Source organism: Mercenaria mercenaria, chromosome 14 (assembly GCF_021730395.1).
Source record: "Mercenaria mercenaria strain notata chromosome 14, MADL_Memer_1, whole genome shotgun sequence".
Taxonomy (NCBI): Eukaryota; Metazoa; Mollusca; class Bivalvia; order Venerida; family Veneridae; genus Mercenaria; species Mercenaria mercenaria.
In genome coordinates, this window is record NC_069374.1 from 55,977,485 (window position 1) to 55,999,976 (window position 22,492).

The 22,492-nt window shown below is 35.9% G+C and overlaps 2 protein-coding genes across 3 annotated transcripts; one reads left to right on the forward strand and one right to left on the reverse strand.

Annotated features, from left to right (window-relative positions):
• Positions 1 to 818: 818 nt before the first annotated feature.
• Positions 819 to 18,748, reverse strand: LOC123527906 (uncharacterized). Of its 2 annotated transcripts, none has more exons than XM_045307637.2 (7): positions 18,664 to 18,748; positions 15,026 to 15,093; positions 9,389 to 9,649; positions 5,436 to 5,505; positions 4,146 to 4,310; positions 2,592 to 2,869; positions 819 to 1,126 (listed from the first exon to the last, which is right to left on the reverse strand). In XM_045307637.2, the coding sequence occupies exons 1-7, from the start codon at positions 18,713 to 18,715 to the stop codon at positions 893 to 895; spliced, it is 1,128 nt and encodes a 375-aa protein (XP_045163572.2). In that variant the 5' UTR covers positions 18,716 to 18,748; the 3' UTR covers positions 819 to 892. The 2 variants fall into 2 exon arrangements, with proteins under 2 accessions (XP_045163572.2, XP_045163573.2); XM_045307638.2 differs by having other exon boundaries at positions 18,509 to 18,722.
• Positions 18,749 to 19,067: 319 nt separating this feature from the next.
• Positions 19,068 to 19,577, forward strand: LOC128548199 (prostatic spermine-binding protein-like). Its single transcript, XM_053522645.1, has 2 exons — positions 19,068 to 19,187; positions 19,335 to 19,577. Exons 1-2 carry the CDS (start codon positions 19,068 to 19,070, stop codon positions 19,575 to 19,577), a joined length of 363 nt encoding a protein of 120 aa, XP_053378620.1.
• Positions 19,578 to 22,492: the final 2,915 nt, after the last annotated feature.

Sequence of the window (22,492 nt, forward strand, 5' to 3'; positions counted from 1 at the left end):
TCATTTTCTCTAAAATGGCTGCCATGTTCTTTAAAAGACTATTTGTTTAAACATTCAAAACTGTATTAATCAGCCAGCCGAAAGAGTGACCATGTCTGCGGCTTACGGCAGGTGGCTGCTTGGGGCAAGTTGAAATTAGAAATATTGATTGAAGAAGTAAGATGACTGCTTAAAACACAAGTAGCTGCTTCGTACAAGTGGCCGCTAAGGCAGGTCTAACAATATTCCATTTTTTTCGTAAGTGTTCATGTATAACAAAGCTCCATCTTGGAATATTGCGTATTTATCTGTAAATAATGCGGTTTCAATATAGCGAATTTGATGTACAGTTTTTTTTTGATGTACATTAGAAAATGAAAAAAAAAGAATACTTGCGACTTTCATTTATGAATGAAAATCATACTATATTTAGATCTATCACTAAGCACACTAAGTAGTATCAGTAATATCTCAAATTAAACGACTACGTACAGACAAACTTATCCTGAAGACAATCCGTGAACAGGGACCTTTAAACTTTTTTTTTTCACACACAGTCCTTCGCAAAGCAATAACAAAAATTCTGTTCAAGCGGTAAAACATTTTGCGTAAGCTGAGAAGTCCAGAATAATGATGATTGAAGATACTTCCACTATAAATTCATTCCTGAAAGACTGGACATTTTGGCATCGAGTCATTACGGCCCGATACTTATTTACTGACCATGCTATTTCGTTCCAAGCGTTTTTTGGAGAATTCAAATCGTTAATTGCGGTATATTATTCTTTCTGCTGTTCTTGAAATGTCCAGGGTGATACAGGAAGCAATAAATATCGCCGGAAGTAGTACCAGCACTGATTTATTCATTTATAAAATGACTAGATCACATAACTTATTAACATGATTAAGTTTGTCACGATGCAACGTTCAGAACAATTCTGTCTGCAAAATTTGCTCCTAAGAATGATTTGATCGGTCCAACGACTTGGCTGATAGTTCTTAACATTTCTGCAGTGTTCGAATGGTATCGGTCATCACCGTAACCAACCGGAAGAAACTCTGTCCTTATTGTTGGTGATTTAGCAGACGACACATCCTCTTCATTGAATACTTCCAATTCACTCATAGAGAGCTTACTGTCAGAAATCTGAAACAATACTGAGAAATTATAGCGATATTTTTGTCTTATTGTTTAAAGTAATGAAAATAAAATGAAGAAAAAAAGCACATGCCATTGGATAGATTGAACATGCAGTTCATGAATGCTGAACATTATTTGTACATTGCGAGCATCATTTTGGCCAGGCAAATAACTAATAAATGTTGCCTTTCCGCCCTGCAGATTGTTAAGGTCAATAATGTTATAATTTACGATTCAAAGATGCAGATATAATGATGCGATGATGCAATTATGACTATAAGATTCTTTCACTGGCTGAAGGTGCAGATGGGAATTTACGGCCTCCTGCCGAGTTACCGCCTAAACAGTTACCCGAGAGCCGGATATTCCCATCTGCATCTATAACCAGTGACAAAATCTTTTTCTTGCTTACCAATATCAAGAAATAATAATAAAAATATAATCAATCGAACGGCTTTCTTTTTAGAACTATTTCTTTATTATAGCAGCGTATTTAAACAAAGCGCGGGAAACCAACGTCCGTAAACAGGAAAGACGTCATGACGTTTCAAAGACAAATAACAATGTTTAATTCAGGTATTGTTTTATCAGTTGCAGCGTAACGTTATGAATTTTTGACAAAATAACGTGTTGTGAATCGAGAAATTTACTATCAGGAACAAAGAGGAATTGTCAAGGTATTGGATTTTTATTCCGTTTTTGAAATAAAATGTAAGTTACTACATAAATCTTCTACATATATATGTAGTTCGTAATACGTCATTTAAAGCACGAGAGTCATCTTACACTAAGATGGAGTTTTCCAGCACCGGAAAAATACCGGAAATCCCGTCTAGTATGCAAGAAATGGTACTTTCCTATTGTGTTTTCGCATCGTTTTATCATACGAAAGTCTGATAAATCGATGTTAATAGCCACTTTAGCATTGCGTTTTCGAATCGTATTATAACACGGCCGTTTCTCCGACATAAGGCAAGCAGCCAGAGATTTTCAAATCATTGTCTCACTGCTGGTATATGTGCCAGGTGACAATGTACCTATTAATTGCATTCATTAAGTGATCAATTAATTGACAAAAATAGGGGTTGTTTCTGGTGGCTGATTCTGCCATGTCGTGTTGGCGAGGCAAGAACACGATAACCCAAAGACACGATAACTTGACAAAGACCAAATCGAGTTTTCGTATCTTCGTGTTTTTGTGTTGGTGAGGCAACAAACACAACAGGGCGTCGACACGACAAATTTATCTATCGAGTTTTCTAGTTGGCGGGTATGAATACGTCGTGTTGTCGCAACTTCGCCCCGCCGAAACGAAAACAGGGCAAATACCTTTTTTGTAAAGATTTCTTGTTTTCGCCCCGACAACACGAAAACACGACAAATATCTTACGTGTTGTTCGTGTTAAAGTTCGTGTTAACGTTACTACTGTTTAGTACTTGTATGAAATTTGGGAATTATATGTTTTCTTACCATAACAATTTCCGTAATGGGTGCATTTGTGTGTTTCACTTTCCATCTCACTGGGTAGTGACTTCCAAGCACAATTGTCAACGCCTTTGTAACGCCTGTGCTCTCTACGTCTACCACTGTCGATTCTGAGAAATGGTTACCATAGATACCGATGACGTAAACGTCATGTTCGGTGTTTCCGGTATGATTACTGCAGTGGAAGGCGGTCGTTGGTGAGTTCCATATTGATGTGTATCGAGAGTGGATTTCTTTGGTTATAACGCACCCGTTCAAGGACGCTGAAAGAAAAACAAATTTTATGTTTCATAAGATGGAATCAAAATTGCATGTCACGTTATAATTAAGATAATTATTCAGGCTTGCGAAAATTATAGTTATTAAGTCACATTAACAGGAATTATCTTTCGTTTTCAGACTATGCACAGTATTTTGTAGATAATTTGCATTGTTACATCAACAACTAGTAGATCAAAACAAACAAAAATCCGATTTTGCTGTGGAGTTCTATTTTTGATCTAATCAATTCTCGTCTGCTTCTGTGAAACTGATTTTGGATTCAAAGTTTCTGCTGTTTTAAAATACATGTAGTTAAATCTACTAAAGCATTAAATCGTTATTTAGAGAAATTTATTTGTTTCTTGTTGTAGCAGACTGTTCTTTTTGAAACTTAATGCTTAACCTAAGTAACGCGATGGCGCACTGTACAACTTATGATATAATGCACTGTGCATGTAACTAACGCTATGACGCATTTCGCATGTAATTAACGTGAGAACGACATCTGCACGGAACTAACGCAATAACGCACTGTGAAACTGACGCGATAATACACTACTACAACGCACTTTGAATGTTGGTAAGGGGCCTCCGTGGCCGAGTGGTTAAGGTCGCTGACTTCAATCACTTGCCTCTCATCGATGTGGGTTCGAGCCTCATTCGAAGCATTGAATTCTCCATATTAGGAAGCCATCCAACTGGCTTACGGAAGGTCGGTGGTTCTACCCAGGTTCACGCACGTGATGAAATAATGCAAGGAGGGGCTCCTGGTGTCTTCCTCCACCATCAAAGCTGGAAAGTCGCCATATGACCAATAACTGTATCGGTGCGACGTAAAACCCAACAGAATAAATAAATAATGGATGTTAGTAACGCAAAAACGCACTGTACACGTCACTAACGTCATAAAGCACTGTGCACGTAACTAACGGGATAATGCATTGTATACGTTACTAACGTCATAAAGCACTGTGCACGTAACTAACAGGGTAATGCATTGTACACGTCACTAACGTCATAAAGCACTGTGCACGTAACTAACGGGATAATGCATTGTACACGTTACTAACGTCATAAAGCACTGTGCACGTAACTAACGGGATAATGCATTGTACACGTTACTAACGTCATAAAGCACTGTGCACGTAACTAACGGGATAATGCATTGTATACGTTACTAACGTCATAAAGCACTGTGCACGTAACTAACGGGATAATGCATTGTACACGTTACTAACGTCATAAACACACTTTGCGCAATGCTATTCATCTACTTACGTAAACACGTGTTTTGTTGAAAGTCTTTGCCTTTGCACATGCAGACACCAGACTCACATTTGGACTCGAACTTTGGCTTCCCGTATACCGTGCACCTTTTTAAACAATGTGTTCTCGGGTCCACGAATTGTGGACTCGGTAGAGGTGTGTTTGTCGTCTTTGTTGCTGGAAATTTAAGAAGAAAAAAAAATTAATCACCACAAAGTACAATCACAACCATGATCTCCGCTGCAAAGTACTGACTGCCTGTAACCTATATCGCAGTCATAATTCTCTGTAAATTTCGATGATCAGTATCTCGAGTCTCACAAATACATGAAGTCGGCAATACGGTGTTGTACTGTTGCGATTTTTTCTACGAATCGTACCGATTCGAAGTGTTTCATATATTAAAACATGGTTCTGATATATTTCACTTTGTTTCTAATATATCTATTAGTGGATGAAAAAGGGAATCACTATTTCATGGCGCAGGTAGACTTCACGTAAATATAAAATTAAACCACGGGAAGTAACACGTCCCGCGGAATAATTAAGAAGTGCGTAAGTATCTAGTGAGTTATTCTGTGCGCGTAATAACACAGTTTTGTTATAGGCTGAACACCACTAAATCCAGCTGTTCCTTATTTCATATAAAATCCACTTACTTCATAACGGTTTTTCGACATTTTCAAGCATATCAGATTTTCAGAGACTTATCTTCCCATAAAGAACTGGATCGCTACTTTAGAAAACGAAAAGAAAAGGGGGTGTTAACTTTTATATAAGAAAACTACAGCCCGCTGAATTTACTACTTTTCGCTTCTTTCAATTTCTCTTTTCGAGACATTAAATTCTGACGCCGCCAATGAAACGCGGTAGGGTAAAAGTAAGCACGTTGCTGCCGAGAAAATGCACTAGGAAAGGAAAAAACATTAGTAATTTATATTTGGACCACTTGTGACATGCGGAGGCTTACATTCTATTTGGTAGTGATCAGCCTTATAATCATTTCTATTCTCAATGTCTGTTATATAGAGCAATAGATCAAATATGATGGCACGTTCTCTCGGGGACTGTATGACGCCAAATAATAGAATTTATGTCGAAGTTACGTCAATACTGACGCGTTCAAATGAAAATATATGAAAATGTACACGTTTTTTTTATATATATTTACAACTTCTTCACAGAAACAAAATGCTTAAGTTGAATATAGAGGAACTGACTGAAGGCATTGATATATTGTTCTTTATCTATACATATTTAAGAGAGTCTGTCTTTACATATTTATTTTAGAAAAGGATGTACCTTTATCGATAGTTCCTACGTCAGCAGCTGTCGTCACGTCAACTTCTGTACCGTTCAAATACTTGTAATTCTGAAATGAATAAATACAAAATTAATCTTGTCGCAAAATTTATAATATATTATATCATATTTTATGGATAGACAGATATCTCTGATTTAATCATAAAACAATTGAGCCGCGCCATGAGAAAAGCAACATAGTGCATTTGCGACCAGTATTGATCCAGACCGGCCTGCGCATCCGCGCAGTCAGGTCAGGATCCATGCTGTTCGCTAACGGTTCGCTAATTGTTTCTCTAATTGCAATAGGCTTTGAAAGCGAACAGCATGGATCCTGACCAGACAACGCGGATGCGCAGGCCGGTCTGGATCCATGCTGGTCGCAAATGCGCTATGTAGCTTTTCTCATTGTGCGGTTCAATTATGTTGAAAACATCCTTCACAAAGTGTTTTGGTATATTGATCACTGCACTTCTCCGTTCATGTTGTTTCGAATAAATGTAAAGGCTTAGAAATACGCTTTGGGAAACAAAAATCAAACAACACCAAATCATAGAAAGAAAGAGTTGTTTAACATGAAAATTGAACAGCATGTAAAACATGTATATTACTTTACGAAACAAGTGTCAGTGTTTCTCAATGCGCAATTCTAAACATTAAAGGGACTGGCTCATATGTCGCGTGACGAAGGCTAGAAACAGTTAATCAGAATATCTGTATGTAAGATGTATGGTAATCGCTGTCAAATGAGGCAGTTGAACAGAATACATTGCCGAAATCAATAGAAAGAAACATCGTTTTTCAAACATTGTCAAGCATACAGGCCAACTGGGGACATGAACACGCCTTCTCATACTGGTATTACGCAAGTGCCGGTTTCTTCATGAAGCGGCTCGAGAGTGGTTCAAACTAAACCTGAAGCATTCATTGCAACTGAGCTAAGATACATAAGTTTAGTTTCTACTAATTTATTTTAGGTCGATTGTGAAGCAAGTACTAAGTAAGTAATAATAAATATGCATAAACTAATAAAAAAAGAAGGGGCTAGGGGTGGGCGGTAATATTGTAATAAAGTAATAAAAACGATTAAAACAGCAGTTCTGAAATGAATCACCTAACTTTAATTATGCCACAACCCACTATAAAGTTTGCTAAAGAAATCCCCATCAGAATGTATGAAAGCTACGAAAATGCTAAAAAAGTTGTTGCTTTTAAAAATGCAAATGGATACTTTTAAACTTTTTAAAGGAAACGGCGATTCAGGATCAACAATGTTGTTGATTTCATGAACGAAACAAAAAGAATATTGCTTGTTGCGATTTTTTTTGTTTTCCCTGTCTTCCTAGTCACTCATCCTATTGTAATTCTAATCTTGATCTTGATATTTGCCGACATTTCTTTGATGTATTTGGCTTTGATGCTGTGAACGCTTTATTCAAATGGGTTGATACGGAATCATATCTTGAATGCAAAAGATCAGTTCTTATGAATATATAGATAGAAAATGTTTGCTAAATCCGTAACCATGGTAACAGATGCCCCAGAATAGCATACGTCTGACCATTTGTCTCGTTTATGATAAAAACTAGATATATTTTGTCACATTTGTCTGTTCTAAAATATATAGATTCAGCTGACGACAATCGGTAATTTCCGTTCCATTACGTTCTCTCGGTGTACAATTCCGTCCGACTGGTACGGAAAGCCATATAGGCATACAATGATACAGACACTAAATAAAAAAATGGCGCATAATGGCGGATACAAATGGTCCTCGGGGTTTTTGTTTGCTCTGTAGAGCTATATTCCTTATTTTCTTTGCATTTTCTTTTGCTTACATCACATGACAGATCTATGCTTGACATGTAGGTAGCATTTTCATAATGAAATAACAACAAGACAATTTTCATTGATCATACACCACCAGTATAATTTGAGGTCTCATTTCTTAGCTGATTTTGCAGTTTGTGTGTTTGACTGAAATTATTTTTCTTGCATCAAACATGACCCCCACTTTTCTTTTGATTTTTATTTAGCACTGACAATATTCTTCAAGAAAATGTAGGTTACAGACATTTAAAATGGGTCCTGATGTGTGCTGCGGCCATTGGAAATAGGTCAATTTTATATAGAATAAAGAACAACAAATATTTAGTGTGTTATAACCTGTAAAAAACGACAGAAGAATACCGACATAAGGGACGGAAATTATTTACTCGCGTGTAACCTTTAGGTTTAGCAGTATATCACAAAATAACAGAATTTTTTACTAAACAGACAACATCTTGACAAACAACTTAGCTGTCCAGTTCTGTCCCATAGAATTGGATGCTTAAAATATTATAAAGGAGCTGTCTCCACGTTTAAAAAAAAAAGAATGTCATTTGTAAAGAAATAAATGTAAACAATTGTCAAAAACGATGTTTTCATAGTTATATTAAGTTTAAACACTGGTACATTGTTGCAAATGCATCAAAATGAAGATATGTAACAGCTTTTTAAAAATGGTGAGTATTTAAAGGCGCTGAACTGTCCAGAAGTGTGGCCCCTTCATGCAGACCCTTTCCGAAATTCAATACATGGCATAGTTTTGTAGAATAAAATACATGTTTTATGTGTTGTTTAGTTTTCATGTAAAACAATGCTTTCTTTCTATGATTTGGTGATGTTCGAACATTTTTCCCCGAAACATGGACCTAACTCTGGAATCGAAAAACAAAATGTCTCCATAGGTATATTTTATACGAAATTTTGATGAAAAGTAGTGATTTTGCTTCTCTGGCACCAGAATGAAAATGCCTCTGTACATGTTATACCTTACCCCTAGATATTTTATAAGAACCTAGGGGTACAGAGGCATTTTATTTCTGGTCTGGAGTCAGTGGTTTGATTTAGCGCTTTATCACATGACATCTAAAATTCAACATTCACAATTTTCAGCTTTTTGACATATCAGCCTAGTAAACATGTCTTGAATAATACAACACGAACCCATGTAATTATACAACTTATAATAATAACAAAATGCTGAGTCCTGTGTGTCAGGCGTTAGATGAAATTAACGGCGGCCTTCTGTTACTTCACGAATGAAGATCAAGTTATCATTCGTTATTTTTAAAGTCTTGTTTTCGTCAGAAAAGTGGTAATAATTCGTGTGCCTCATTTCGCGTGAAAGTGTGGCAGCAAACATAAACCAATGTTGTTAACATGCACAAAAGCAATTTCTTGGAAGAAAACAAGCTGCTCTTAATTTGAATTTTGTTTCAGATTAGCCTTGAATCAATACAAACAGTCCTCTGTAATAAACTGCGGCGCTAAAGTGATTTTAGCGGTTCTGTGGGATGAGAGGAATCACGTGTGAGCCATTATACTTCTATTTTCCGTTTCTGTAATTTCATGAAATGTAAACTGTTTGAAAAAAAACAACATACATTTTCCTCATCATTATAGACCTACGAATTAACAAAATTTGAAAACTGAAAATCAGTCTGTTTCTCCTTAACTGTTTCATGTGTTGTAAGTTAGTTAGGCCTAAAAAAATCTTTGTTTCAGGTAACATGCTCAAAGAAATTAAGGTAGGTAGGTCGAAATTTTTTTTGTAATATTTTTTTATTAAGGGAGACTTTTCGGAAATCATTTTTGTGTCAAAAAATGAATACAAGAAAGTGGGTTATGCCTTAAGAGCATCAATAAGTTGATTTCTAATATCACTGGCCATGTTTAAAGCATAAAAAGTGCAGTTTTGCAACCTTTTGTTAAAAAGTTGAAAGAAAATATTCTCTAACATTTAGGGTCAGGCAACAATTTAGGGTAGGTCGGGATACCGGAAACAAACATTTTTTTGTTTTGTTATGAGCTGATACAATATTGACGAGAAGTTTGGAACACCGTTAATCTGTGAGAACATCATATGAAAAAAATATATGACAACCCGACATAATAAAACCACTTACCGTGAGGATAGCCGCTGACTCCTCTTGTATTACACGTTGTATCTCGTGCACTGCTACTGTCACGGCAATTGAAGAAGACACAATAAAAATGGCGGCAAGAATGATGTATACTGTCCGTGTGCTGAATCTAGAAGGCGGTTTATAGTCATCCGTTTCTATGGTAACTCGAACGTCTGGTTTTGGACTTAGAGACCGGAAATGGGATGGAAGAGAACCAGACGAAAAGCTGTAGACCGAGCAGACGGACTCCATCGAATCTCTCTTCGGAATGAAAGAAAAATCAAGACATATGTTTTAAACAGTTGAGACTTTTAGAAGAGTTACATTAGTACTGTGAATAGCATGAAAGAAAATTATCAAATCTAATATTAAAAGAGAATTCAAGTATTAATTTTAAGTTACATGACTCTACAAAAATGTTTTACACGTTGAACTGAGTGGTATCAAAATACATGAAAATAGAACGTTGATAGAATAAATACTCCGTTAACAGTTTTGCGTAACAGTTAGTTTTTTTTAATTATAAGTTTTTGTTTAAAATTTAATCAAACTTTATTGATTAAAGGGAAAGTCAACGATGTTTATATGTTAATTTCATCTGCTAGGATTTCTTAAATCATTTAAAGAAGTGAAAGAATTTTCAAAATCAACTCAAAGATGAAAAAGTTATGACTATTTAAATATTTGATGAAAATGGCGGCCATTTTGTTTCCATGGCAACAAAAAACAAAATGGCGGATTTATCAAATTTCTACATACATATTGGAACTGTATTTACTTCTTTCTGTAAAATTCTCTACTTTTTAAGCTATAATAAAACAAATTTCCATGTTTAACATCTTAGACTCAAACAACATAAGAAAGTGATTTATAAAAAAAGGTTGTTTGCTAAATAAAGAATTCAGCAGTGTGTAAATGATGTCACGATCACGATCAGCCATTTCCTTAAATTTCAAACTGCTATATTTTTTTTCAATAGTGGTCCGATTTTAAAAATTCTTTCAGCTTTTTGAAAGGCTTGAGCATGGCTTTCATATTTCAGGCATTCCTTGCCCTTTAAAGGTCCATTACTAAGGGAAAGTGAGTTGGCAATTTTTTTCATACCCAGTGCATAGACTTCTGCAAGACACTAAATAATGAAGATTGGCAGGTCAAAATTTACAGAAGATCTTTGGAACTCAAGGAAATGTATGTGTATTGTGTTGAAATTTCAATGAATCGACAGAATGACCCCCAGGTCTTTTTAACTTTCTTCATACTTCATAGAAAAATAATTGTACATATATTGCGATTTATTTCGAATTTCTACATACCAACTTTCATTTTCCAATAAAATGAAATAGTTTCTGTGCTTTTTAAAAGAAATTAAAATGTTCACCTTCCTTAGTATTGGACCTTCAAGAAATACGGCAATATAACGCTATACAATACATTTTTGATATCAACTTTATTAACACACGTGTTTATTCTTTCTTTTGTTTGTTTGCTGATTTATTTTCAATTATAATATTTACATTTTCTGCATGTTTTGTACAAAAAGAAATAAAATAAGCTTTAACCATAAAAGTGATCTTGTCATCGAATAATCAGATGTAAAGGAGTAACATTACGATGGCGCATCCTGAGTTGTATAATAATAAGCATCTGAATCACAATGATTTTATTCAAAAGAAAATGATATTAAGGGAAGCTCCAAGGGCACGAGTGTGGGTTTTTCATCTCTTGGCCACGAGAGAGTAACTTATGTGAGTGAGAGACATACACTGTCTGTAAAAGTTAATCCTAAATTGTTTTCCCAGTTAAAGTGGCATTTTCGTGTTTCATTAAGTCGGTTTCAGTTTTTATTTCATTGAGGACCTATACCTGACAGTTTCAATGGCATTCTAAAGATTTTTTTTGCATTTTTATAAATGCAAACAGAACTTATTACTTATCTGTCCATATTCATACTTCAGTTGTCAGTTTGTAAGTTGTTCCATTGTATTGAACTGTCTTTTATAAGATTTATGGCCTATACTTTTCTTGTTGACTTTACATGATTTATACGTCGCTTGTGAACATAGGGTTAGTAATTCTTTTTCAATGGGCCGGTCTATGTGTGGTAGCTCTCAGAAGATCGGTTTTTGATATAGATTATATAGCAAATTTATTTACTACTGTCCTACCTAATGGGATCGAGATAGTATCTCGTTGTCACGAGATATAAAACACAAACTTGTCACCACGGAACTTCCGTAGTTTTAGATATATTATTTCTATTCTAACATGAAATCTACTTCCTTGACGAAATGGATCAACAAACATTTGCCTGTTTTATGTGGTTTTATTAGGCTGTAACAAATTTACCTTAAAATTTAACGTGCCCAAGTTACATTGGTTCTTTTGCTAATAACATGTAAGTCTCTGACGGAACGTCAGCGCGTTCTGACGTCGGCGTCATGTAGCAATTTATATGATAAAAAGGTCAATAAATGAGTGAAGAGTTCCATTTGGCCTCAGTGGCACACTTAGTTGAACGATGGTCCACATGCTAAAGTCGTCGGGCCATTATTAGTCCCCTACTGGTTGAAAACCAGTTTCGGGGACTATAGTAATGCGCTTTTCCGTCCTTCCGTCATTCCGTCTTTCCGTCATTCTGTCATTCCGTCATTCTATCATTCCGTCCGTCCGCAATTTCGTGTCCGGTCCATAACTCTTTTATCCATGAAGGGATTTTATTATTACTTGGCATAAATGTTTCCCATGATGAGACGACGTGTCATTTGCAAAACCCGGACCCCTAGCTTAAAGGTCAAGGTCACAACTGGAGGTCAAAGGTCAACAGGGCTTTTTTCCTGTTCGGTCCATAACTCTCCCATCCATGAAGGGATTTTAATGTCACTTGGCACAAATGTACCTCATAATAAGATGATGTGTCATGCACAACTTTCAGATCCCTAGCTCAAAGGTGAAGGTCACACTTAGTAGTCAAATGTTAACATGGCATGAACAGGGTCCGTTTCGTGTCCGGTCCATAACTCTTTCATCTATGAAGGGATTTTAATATTACTTGACACAAATGTTCCCCATGATGTGACGACGTGTCATGCGCAAAACCCGCACTCCTAACTCAAAGGTCAAGGTCACAATTGGAGGTCAAAGGTCAACAGGGATTTTTTCCTGTCCGGTCCATAACTCTCTCATCCATGAAGGGATTTTAATATCAATTGGCAAAATTGTACGTCATAATAAGACGATGTGTCATGGACAACTTTCAGACCCCTAGCTCAAAGGTGAAGGTCACACTTAGTAGTCGAATGTTAACATGGCATGAACAGGGTCTGTTTCGTGTCCGGTCCATAACTCTGTCAGTCATTAAGGGATTTCAATATTACTTGGCACAGATGTTCTCCATGATGAGACAACGTGTCATGCGCAAATCCCGGAGCCCTTGCTCAAAGGTCAAGGTCATACTTAGAGGTCAAAGGTCTAATTCAGGAATGACTTTGTCTGGAGCATTTCTTCTTTATGAATGGAGGGATTTTAATGTAACTTGGCACAAATGTTCACCACCATGAGACAAATTGTCTTGCGCCAGAACCAGGTTGCTAGGTCTAAGGTCAAGGTCATACTTAGAGGTCAAAGGTCAAATTCAAGAATGACTTTGTCCGGAGCATTTCTTCTTCATGCATGGAGAGATTTTGATGTAACTTGGCACAAATGTTCACCACCATGAGGCACACTTTTTTAGAATTACGTCCCTTTGTTGTTACTATAAATAGATTACATTGTAACTTTTTTATTACTGGCCGTAGGGAAAAATCGAGACAACTTTTCTGTGGTACAACATGCATGTTACATCCAATATTTAGGTGTATTTTGATCTATCTCTACCTGGTAAAGATTTTCTTGTGAACTTACATTTTATAGAATTTTTTTTTTTTTTAGGATTAATTTCACTTTGTTGTTACTATGAATAACTTTTATGATAACTTTTTGTATAATCGGCCAAAAAAATTCCAAATGAAAACAACTGTACGTTTTTATATATGCAAATTTTAATCCAAGTGCTTTGTTATATTATATTGTATATATAGTACAATATTGTTTATACATCATTGACAGATATCAGTTCATTATGTTATACTGCAATAGAGAAAATTAGGTGCCTTCCAGTAGGGGACTTTGTATTGCATTGTAATACTTCATTCACTTGTTAAACTAGAAATGTTCCATTATGGCAAGAAAGCACACTGCAGACGTGAATTAACCTCTTATTTTGTTATCAGCACGTCACTTTGACGTTTGAATGTATGGCAAAATAGTTTTGAATGCTTACAAACGATGATTTTGTTACATAATGCCATAGTTTAAGTCTGTCTTGTTTAGCATGTAAATAAATCAGGTCGTGTTAGAATTTTGTACAGGAATTTAAATGCAATGATATCAAATGGCGTCCTTGCTGCGAAACTGAACACCCGATCTGCCATCAATAACAAAAGGTATATTAACAAAATAGCATCGTTTAAACAACTTGGATGTCATGATTTCACAAAGATCACAATGATTTTAAGCTACATTACTCCTAAATAAAAACTTGTTGAACATCAAGCAGAATATTATCGAGTCAGAAATAATATTTAGCTCGGAAAAAATGTCTTTGTCACATTGCGCAACATGTGCAGTCAGGCTTTTACTATGCATAAAGGCGATATTTCCTCGCAAAAAAAGGGTAAAATAACTTTCCTCAAAACTGAAGAAGCATGTATTTCACGATGGGTAAAAATCTTTGTCATAAAATTGATATTAGAGATCTAATAAAGATACATGTATTTCGAGAATTAAACACACACACACACACACACACACACACACACACACACACACACACACGCACACTAGACCTATAGAATGATGTACAGCTTTAATCTGTATTTTAAAAAGCATTTATTCACGAAAAACTCTATTACTAATTAGGTTTATCACAAAGAATAATTATTTTTCATTTGCAGGAAGCTCTAATGTGGTATTAAATCCTAACTCGCACATAGATGAGTTTTAGAAATCGTATAAAGCATTTGAGCCGTGCCATAAGAAAACCAACATAGTGGGTTTGCGACCAGCATGGATCCAGACCAGCCTGCGCATCCGCGCAGTCTGGTCAGAATCCATGCTGTTCGCTTACCGTTTCTCAAATTCCAATAGGCTTTGAAAGCGAACAGCATGGATCCTGACCAGACTGCGCGGATGCGCAGGCTGGTCTGGATCCATGCTGGTCGCAAACCCACTATGTTGGTTTTCTCATGGCACGGCTCATTTAAATTCGGTAAGTATAGGACTTTTTTCATAATTTCACGGATAAGAAATCATTTTCCTATGGAGAAAAATCTATAGTTGACGGCGTTTAGCAGAAATACCAAATGTATCTGCTGGTAGATTACTCAGAAAATATGAATTTTATATTCCGCATTTTATTATTAAAGATATGTAAAAAGTAAATGAGATTTATAAACATTATATCAGTACATTTGCTTCTTATTTGAACAGAACGTCCCACAAAGTACAAAATGTAAGCTTTATATAAAAAAAAAATAAGACGCGTGAATTTCGTGATACTAAACTACTAAATCTTATATCAAAGAGAAAAAAAAAACCTACCTGCATCTGCATGTAATGCACGTTGAAGGAGTTTTCGTCGTTACGTCTCTCTGTAGCTGGCATGACAGCTGAAAATAGGTCGAGAAACACGTCATGTGGTTATATGAAATGACTAACAAAATTGCCCACTCAACAACTGTACAATACTCCTATGCCATATTGAGAATTTCTTGAGATATTCTTGGCTTTCATAATCCACAGATCAAGTGAATTACTCAGGGCAACATGACAAAAATATCGACCCAGGATAGTTCTCTGTATCAAAATGTGCATTCATTTTCTCACAAAAGTCGCCTTGCCTTCATTTGCTGTTTACCATTTCCGAAAATCTCTTGGAATATCTTGATACCACTAAGAAGAAATAAATTCCTTAAGGATTTAATGAAAGTATGGAAATAATGCGTCGATTTATTTCCGCCACATTACAGGGGAGTCCGAATGATTTTTTCTTTAATCTCTGTGGTAGCACTCAATGACACTTGAATGTTTGGCTGTAAAGAGGATTGGGAGTGGGGGTGATGGCTGAGGCAGAGGATGTGGGAATGGGCTGGTGCAAGGGACACCATGTGGCAACAACTTAGTGCATATATTTAAACATATTTCGGGTAGATTTGGTTTATGTTGTTTTACAGTTGATATCGTGACAAAACGATAACTGACAGTCAAAATGAAATAGCTTAAATCTAGCTAGCTTATAAACATTTTGGGATGTGATATATATGGAAAGGTTTCGGACTACGAAAATGACCTCTGCTTCACAAAATAAAATAAATAACCGGCGTAAACCGATGTCCACATTATGGGTGCTTCACGTGTACTCACGGTTTATTAATTGCCATTAGATTTTTAATATTTTCAAGATTTGATTAAAAGACTAGTCAACAACATAAATTATAGACCGGCAATACTTTAGGAGTCATGTAGTAATATATATCATAAACTAGCATGTGTAATTTAGAGATGGTACCTAAAAAATTCAAATTCATCTTTATAGATTTTTTTTAGAGTGAAATGATAGCTAAGTGCACCAATTTTCTAAATATATTTATGGTTTTCCTCTTCTCCATGTCAAAAATAGAAATATTTGATATCTAAAAAATGACTTTCTCAAAATATCTGAAGCAAAATGGACAACTCTTGTATTGACCGTTTTTCAAAGATTTTAGGACTTCCCCAATTATAGTCTATATCAAAAGCTCCCACAGCTAAATAAATTCAATAGAGTATAAGGTAAGTTTACTCTACTTTCAACATTTTGAAAGAGCCTATATTGAACTTCCTTTTGTCTTTTAATAAAGTCAAATTCCAAGACTAGCCAAGAGTCTGAAACACTTGGAAAAATGCTGAGTGGAAGAGAATGACATGCTCTTTATTATAAGCTTACCAAAACCATACCAAAAATGTACCTTAAAGAAGTTATTAAAGATTTTATATTGTAAACAAACCCCTACACCATTTTACCATCACTATTTTCCACTCATGAATGCACTCAATTCAGGTGATAATTGTTGATATATTTGTAAATGAGAGGCCCCAACAAAAACCTTTTTTTCAAGTTGTGTAAACAGTATAAGTTTTAAATTAATGTTGATATCTGAAATTATCCGATTACTTTGTTTTCAACAATAAATAAAACACCTTTTAGTTTGTTTAGGGTAGCTGACATGTAACGAAAATTATCAAATAGAGTAATCTCCATATGCTTTTTCAGCATTTATTCGTTTTTCAAGGAAAGCAAATGATCGTGCTAGTTCCCTCCAGAGAATGTTTAAATTGAGAATTGCTTAAAATACATTACATAGAGTCATCATTACCTGTCAGCTACCTTAACATGTAGTAATTACAACCACTACCTTAAAACATTGTAATTATATTTGACGACAATGAATTTTTGTGTTACCAATTTAACTTTTTTTGCAATCTGACTAAAGTACTTGATCTTCTAAACGAAGATCTGAGAACGACCCATTCACATTCGTCTTCTGTATATTTTGGATTTCCAAGATTGCTATTTTTATTTTCGCAAATCTATTTTTGTTTGAACCAATCAGACAACTTGTTCGAATGTCAAAGAGTAAGAAAAATTTGTAATTAATCCAGGGCTCGAACCCTGGACCTCTCGCTTACAGAGCAAATGCGCTACCGACTGAGCTAACCGGCTATCTGACAGTTTTCTACATAAAAATTGTTAATATCAAATACCAAGGCTTTTTAAAGCTTGCAAAATGTTGTAAGTTAACTTTTGATTGGCTAGCGGAAGGGTTGTCAGAACGAGGCCATCAATAGCTCGTTGTCAGATCCTATGCGTAGCTTAATAGGATATGTACTTTAGTCAGATTGCTTTTTTTGTTATTTCTCATTGTTGGATATATACATTTTACATTTTGATATATAAATGTTGTGTAAACCAATGTATCACCATTGAGAACAATAAATAAACAATTTTGGCTAAAAGATCAAAACTTAATAACGTTTCTTAATGTCGTTAATTTTCTTCAAAGGAATGTATGCATTATTCTATATAATCTTCATGCATTACTAAACTTTCTATCAGGGCCTCACTACAACTTACAAAATAACTGTCAGTGTAAGTCATGAGAAAAGCGTGCAAATTGTATATTGAATACAAAGGGATTAAAACAAATGTAGGTCATATTTTGTCTGCCTGATAAGTTGTTTGAAAAAGGACCTATCTGATTTTTCTTTCACTTTTGATCAATGTTTAATGTTGGCTTCAGTTTATTGGCCAATTCAGAGTTGCCCCCCTTTGATTTATTTGGGTAGGTACCATCTCTATGTAATTTACTGCCTAGCATGTGTAATTTACTGCTCTTTTAAGCGTTAGTCACGCAGTAAAGTAATGATGAAATTAAACGGCAGCTGAAATGTATCTAATGCACTTTTATCTCAACTGGCTTATTTTATCATCATATTTCATAGTTTGCGTGCATCCGCTCACGTTTAGGCTGTTTTCTCATATTCTAAAGGGCCTAAGGGGTTGTTTTATCCCAGTAAGATTAATCATCTCATAAACAATATTTGGGTGTAATTTTGTACATGAGATGTTACAGAAATTATCTCATTTAGTTATTTTGTTTCAGTATAAAATTTGAACTAGGAATTATTTTGGAAAATTCAGTAAAATGCCAATATTTTCATCAATTTGTGTTCAAATCACTTGAAATTTTCAGTGTGTCAGTTTCTTTTACCAATTAAACAAACATTATAATATTCTGACGCTAATCTGCTTCGAAGACTACTTTAACAGAGTCATTAGTATGTTTACTGCAGCCGTGAAAAAAAAACGCAAATTTAAATGTTTAGAATATAGTACAATTTACACTTTCATTTATATGACAGTAACTTTGAATTTAAAACATCGGTCTTACCTGACTGCATTTAAAAAGAAACATCAAAGTTTGAACAGAATGTTATTTGATACCGGGTTGTATTTTTTTTCTAACTGTATTAAAATGTACATACGTTTATCCATAGTATATCCAAAATAACAAGATCAGTGAACACTTAAACAAGAGGTTGTTTCAAAGCATTGAAGTATATAGAATATTTTGGCTGCCTTAAACGTCCTTTCTTTATAGACAAACTACCATTGAAAATAAGTAGTTCAAGTTAAATACCCATCTGCTCTTTATTAACAACATCGTGAACATGTGGCAAGCGAGAATGCATAAAAGCTATAATGCGGCTATATTATACTGCTTTCACAAAACGCTTCGACCGAAAAATGGTGTACAATTCCCCTACTTTAGTACGGATTCATTATCGGGTGTTTTGTATAGCCTTGGCCTGCTGGTGGAAAGTGAAGGACGCTGAAACAGCTTGCACGGGTAACTTAATGAGAGTTTTATGATAGGGGTTTGAACATTTTATGATGGAAAAAGATCAGTTTGTCCAAGATCAAACTATCTGAAAATTAAAACGACATTTTTTAAAACAACACACGAATGAATAGATTGATGCTTGTAGCTGCATTGTTACAAGACCAGTCAAACGGCGCTGTTCTACACAGAGTACTGAGAGCATGTTAACATTAGATAACAATGTCTACGACAGCGATGATGATAATGATGATGAGGATGAAGCTGACCACGACGATGATGATGATAATGATGATGATGATGATGAAGCTGACCACGATGACGCCGACGACGATGGTGATGATGATGGTGGTGGTGATGATGATGATGGTGGTGATGAAGACTACGATGATGAAAATGAAGATGTTGTTGTTGTTGATGATGATGATGATGATGATGATGACGATGACAATACTGATACTGATTATAAGAAGAAGGAGAAGGAAGATGTTGATGATGGTGATGATGATGACGATTGCGATGAAGATGATAATACAAATGCTGCCGTTGATGATGCTGACGACGATGGTAATGATAGTGGTTATCTAGTCGACAACGGTGATGGTAACGAAGACGATGATGAAAATGAAAATGATGGTGATGATGATGAATACGATGCCGACGATGATGATTATATTTTTGCTGCTGCTGCTGTTGCTGATGATGCTGTATAAAAGACTGTTGTGCTTGGGGCGTAAAAGTTGTTGCACATTTACTTAAATTACATAATCGAGACTGTTATTATACAATCGTTTGAATTTCGTACTTTAAGTGTTTCTCATATTCATTTTATTGCCTCTTAAGCTTTAATTGCAAATCTGCAAATATTACGCGAAATTTCACTTTGCACTTTTATTTTTATTATCAACATATATAAGAAAGGGATAAACTTCTCTATGGACGGGGAGTGGGTGGTATTGGAGGCCTATAGCCTATCAATGTTGGGCAATAAATCCGTGTATATCACAGACCAGAGCAGTCTGTACCCCTCGATTATAGTTAGACGGAAAATGCTGACAAGGTGCGAACAGATACGAGAGGTCTACGGTGCAAACCCGAAACTGAAGCACTTCCGGGTCGTTATTTCCTAGGAAGTAATTTGTTTTGTCTATTTTCTGCTGACTCCAGTCATCCATGACAGATGTGTCTGAAAATGCGGACTGTGATTAAAAACATTGCTGTAGAGCACAAAATGTTCATCGTTTTAGACAATTGCTTTTTAGTCTTGACTGACTTGGATAGCGTTAAACTGTAGAAATACAGAACTGTCATTGCTGTAATTTTGTTGTGAGAAATGCGCGCTCTTCTACACAACAAAGAATGAGAATATAAGAATCTTTCAATGGTGGAAATATTGGCTCTTGGGTAACAGTTTAAGCGGTAACGAGGCTCTGCCGAGTTAAAACGAAACAGTTACCCTAGGGCCGGATATTTCCACCCTCACCTTCAACTAGTGAAAGATTCTTTTTCTTCCATACCGTAATCTTCAATTAATAGAAGAAATAGTATAAAACAAATGCTTGTCTTTTAAGCACTATTTTATTATAATAGCGTATGAATTTACGCATTCATTAATAAATTTCAGCACGTGAGTCATCATACATCCCGGGGTGTAAGATGAGCATTTCCGCAAAAACACGGGAAAATTCTGTCTGGGATGCAGAGAACGATACCAGGCCGACACCCTACCCTGGTTTGTCTCTGGACAATGGACGACAGTTGCGATAGGTACAAACAAGTTTTCCAAGATTCCCTGGGACACACCCAGACGGTGTCGAACCTTAAAAATATGAGAATGTTCAGCTTACTCTAAGAATTGACAAGTCTGGATATAGAACCTCGTGACACTGCGAGCAGTGGCTAATCCAAGTTCGATTCTTCAACTGGTACTGTATATTTACCACTTCAAAGATTGGCCTACGTGTGAGATATGTATTTTGTGAATATGTGAAGGAAAATATAGGCACGATGAACAGATACCGCTGTATGAATAATGTCGACAATATTATGCTATGCTATATATCTTTATATTTTCACTAAAACAATACCGGTACCTTGTGTGCCCCATTGTATTAAATTAAAAGAGGTAAATGAAACGAACACGAAAATATTCACACTTTTTTTCGGCTGAAAGTAGAATCTAGTCTTAAAATATATATATTATTATTTTTCTTAAGTTCATATAGATCTATGTTATACCAAGTTTCTGTTGTTTCCATAGAAACCGTTGTGGCTAAATTGTAAAAAAAATCTCATTGTGCCGTTTTATAATCATAATCCATGTTTTGTATTCGTCTTGCGTTTTCCACATGGCTTTTCCAGTAATTGGTTCAACAATAATCAAAGAAAATCTCGCTATTATACGTTACACGATCTCCGGAATGGTGAAATACGATATAATAGTGAACGCTGGCGGCAGCTGTGTGAATTAACTAAATTATGATTAGAAATATTCATCTAACCGCATTTTCATAAAAAGGAAAGCAACAAAAAAAATGCACAACGGAGACAAACAAGACATAAACGAATAACGAGAAAATATATACCTGAAGGGATGAAATAATGAAATGAAGACACGAAGAAAGATAGTAAGAAAGAAAAAAAGAAAAGTAAGTAAGAAAGAAAGAAATAAAAAAAATAAAGAACAAGAGAAGGAAAGGAAGTCTAGGAACGCTAGCAACAGGAACTCAAGGAACGCCACTTGCGCAGCAACAGGAAATCTAGGAACGCCGCTTGCACAGCAACAAGAAGTCAATGCACAACAACAAGAATTCCAGGAACACTACTTGTGAAACAACAGAAAGTCTAGGAACGCCACATGTGCAGCAACAGGAAGTCCAGGAACGCTACTTGTGAAACAACAGGAAGTCTACGAACGCCACATGCGCAGCGACAAGAAGTCTAAAAACGCTACTTATGCAGCGACAGGAAGTCTAGATTCGCCACTTGTAACAACAAGAAGCCTAGGAACGCTACTTGTGAGACAACAGGAAGTCTAAGAACGCCACATGCGCAGCAACAAGAAGTCTAAGAACGCTACTTGTGCAGCGACAGGAAGTCTAGAACCGTCACTAGCATAGCAACAAAGGTCTAGGAATGCTACTTGTGAAACAACAGGAAGTCTAAGAACACCACATGCACAGCGACTAGAAGTCTAAGAACGCTACTTGTGCAGCGATAGGAAGTCTAGGAACGCCACTTGCATAGCAACAAGAAGTCCAGGAACGCTACTTGTGAAACAACAGGAAGTCTAAGAACGCCACATGCACAGCGACTAGAAGTCTAAGAACGCTACTTGTGCAGCGATAGGAAGTCTAGGAACGCCACTTGCATAGCAACAAGAAGTCCAGGAACGCTACTTGTGAAACAACAGGAAGTCTAAGAACGCCACATGCACAGCGACAAGACGTCTAAAAACGCTACTTGTGCAGCGATAGGAAGTCTAGGAACGCCACTTGCATAGCAACAAGAAATCCAGGAACGCTACTTGTGAAACAACAGGAAGTCTAAGAACGCCACATGCACAGCGACAAGACGTCTAAAAACGCTACTTGTGCAGCGATAGGAAGTCTAGGAACGCCACTTGCAT

What these genes read in the sequence shown, in the direction of transcription:
- LOC123527906 (XM_045307637.2), bottom strand. Translation starts at nt 18,715, where the DNA reads ATGCATTCTCGCTTGCCACATGTTCACGATGTTGTTAATAAAGAGCAG. An exon ending in CGTAGGAACTATCGATAAAG is followed by an intron (nt 4,311 to 5,435) that starts GTACATCCTTTT and finishes TTAAATTTCCAG; the next exon opens with CAACAAAGACGACAAACACA. An exon ending in TCAACAAAACACGTGTTTAC is followed by an intron (nt 2,870 to 4,145) that starts GTAAGTAGATGA and finishes TTTTTCTTTCAG; the next exon opens with CGTCCTTGAACGGGTGCGTT.
- LOC128548199 (XM_053522645.1), top strand. Translation starts at nt 19,068, where the DNA reads ATGTTAACATTAGATAACAATGTCTACGACAGCGATGATGATAATGAT. An exon ending in ATGAAGCTGACCACGATGAC is followed by an intron (nt 19,188 to 19,334) that starts GCCGACGACGAT and finishes ACTGATTATAAG; the next exon opens with AAGAAGGAGAAGGAAGATGT.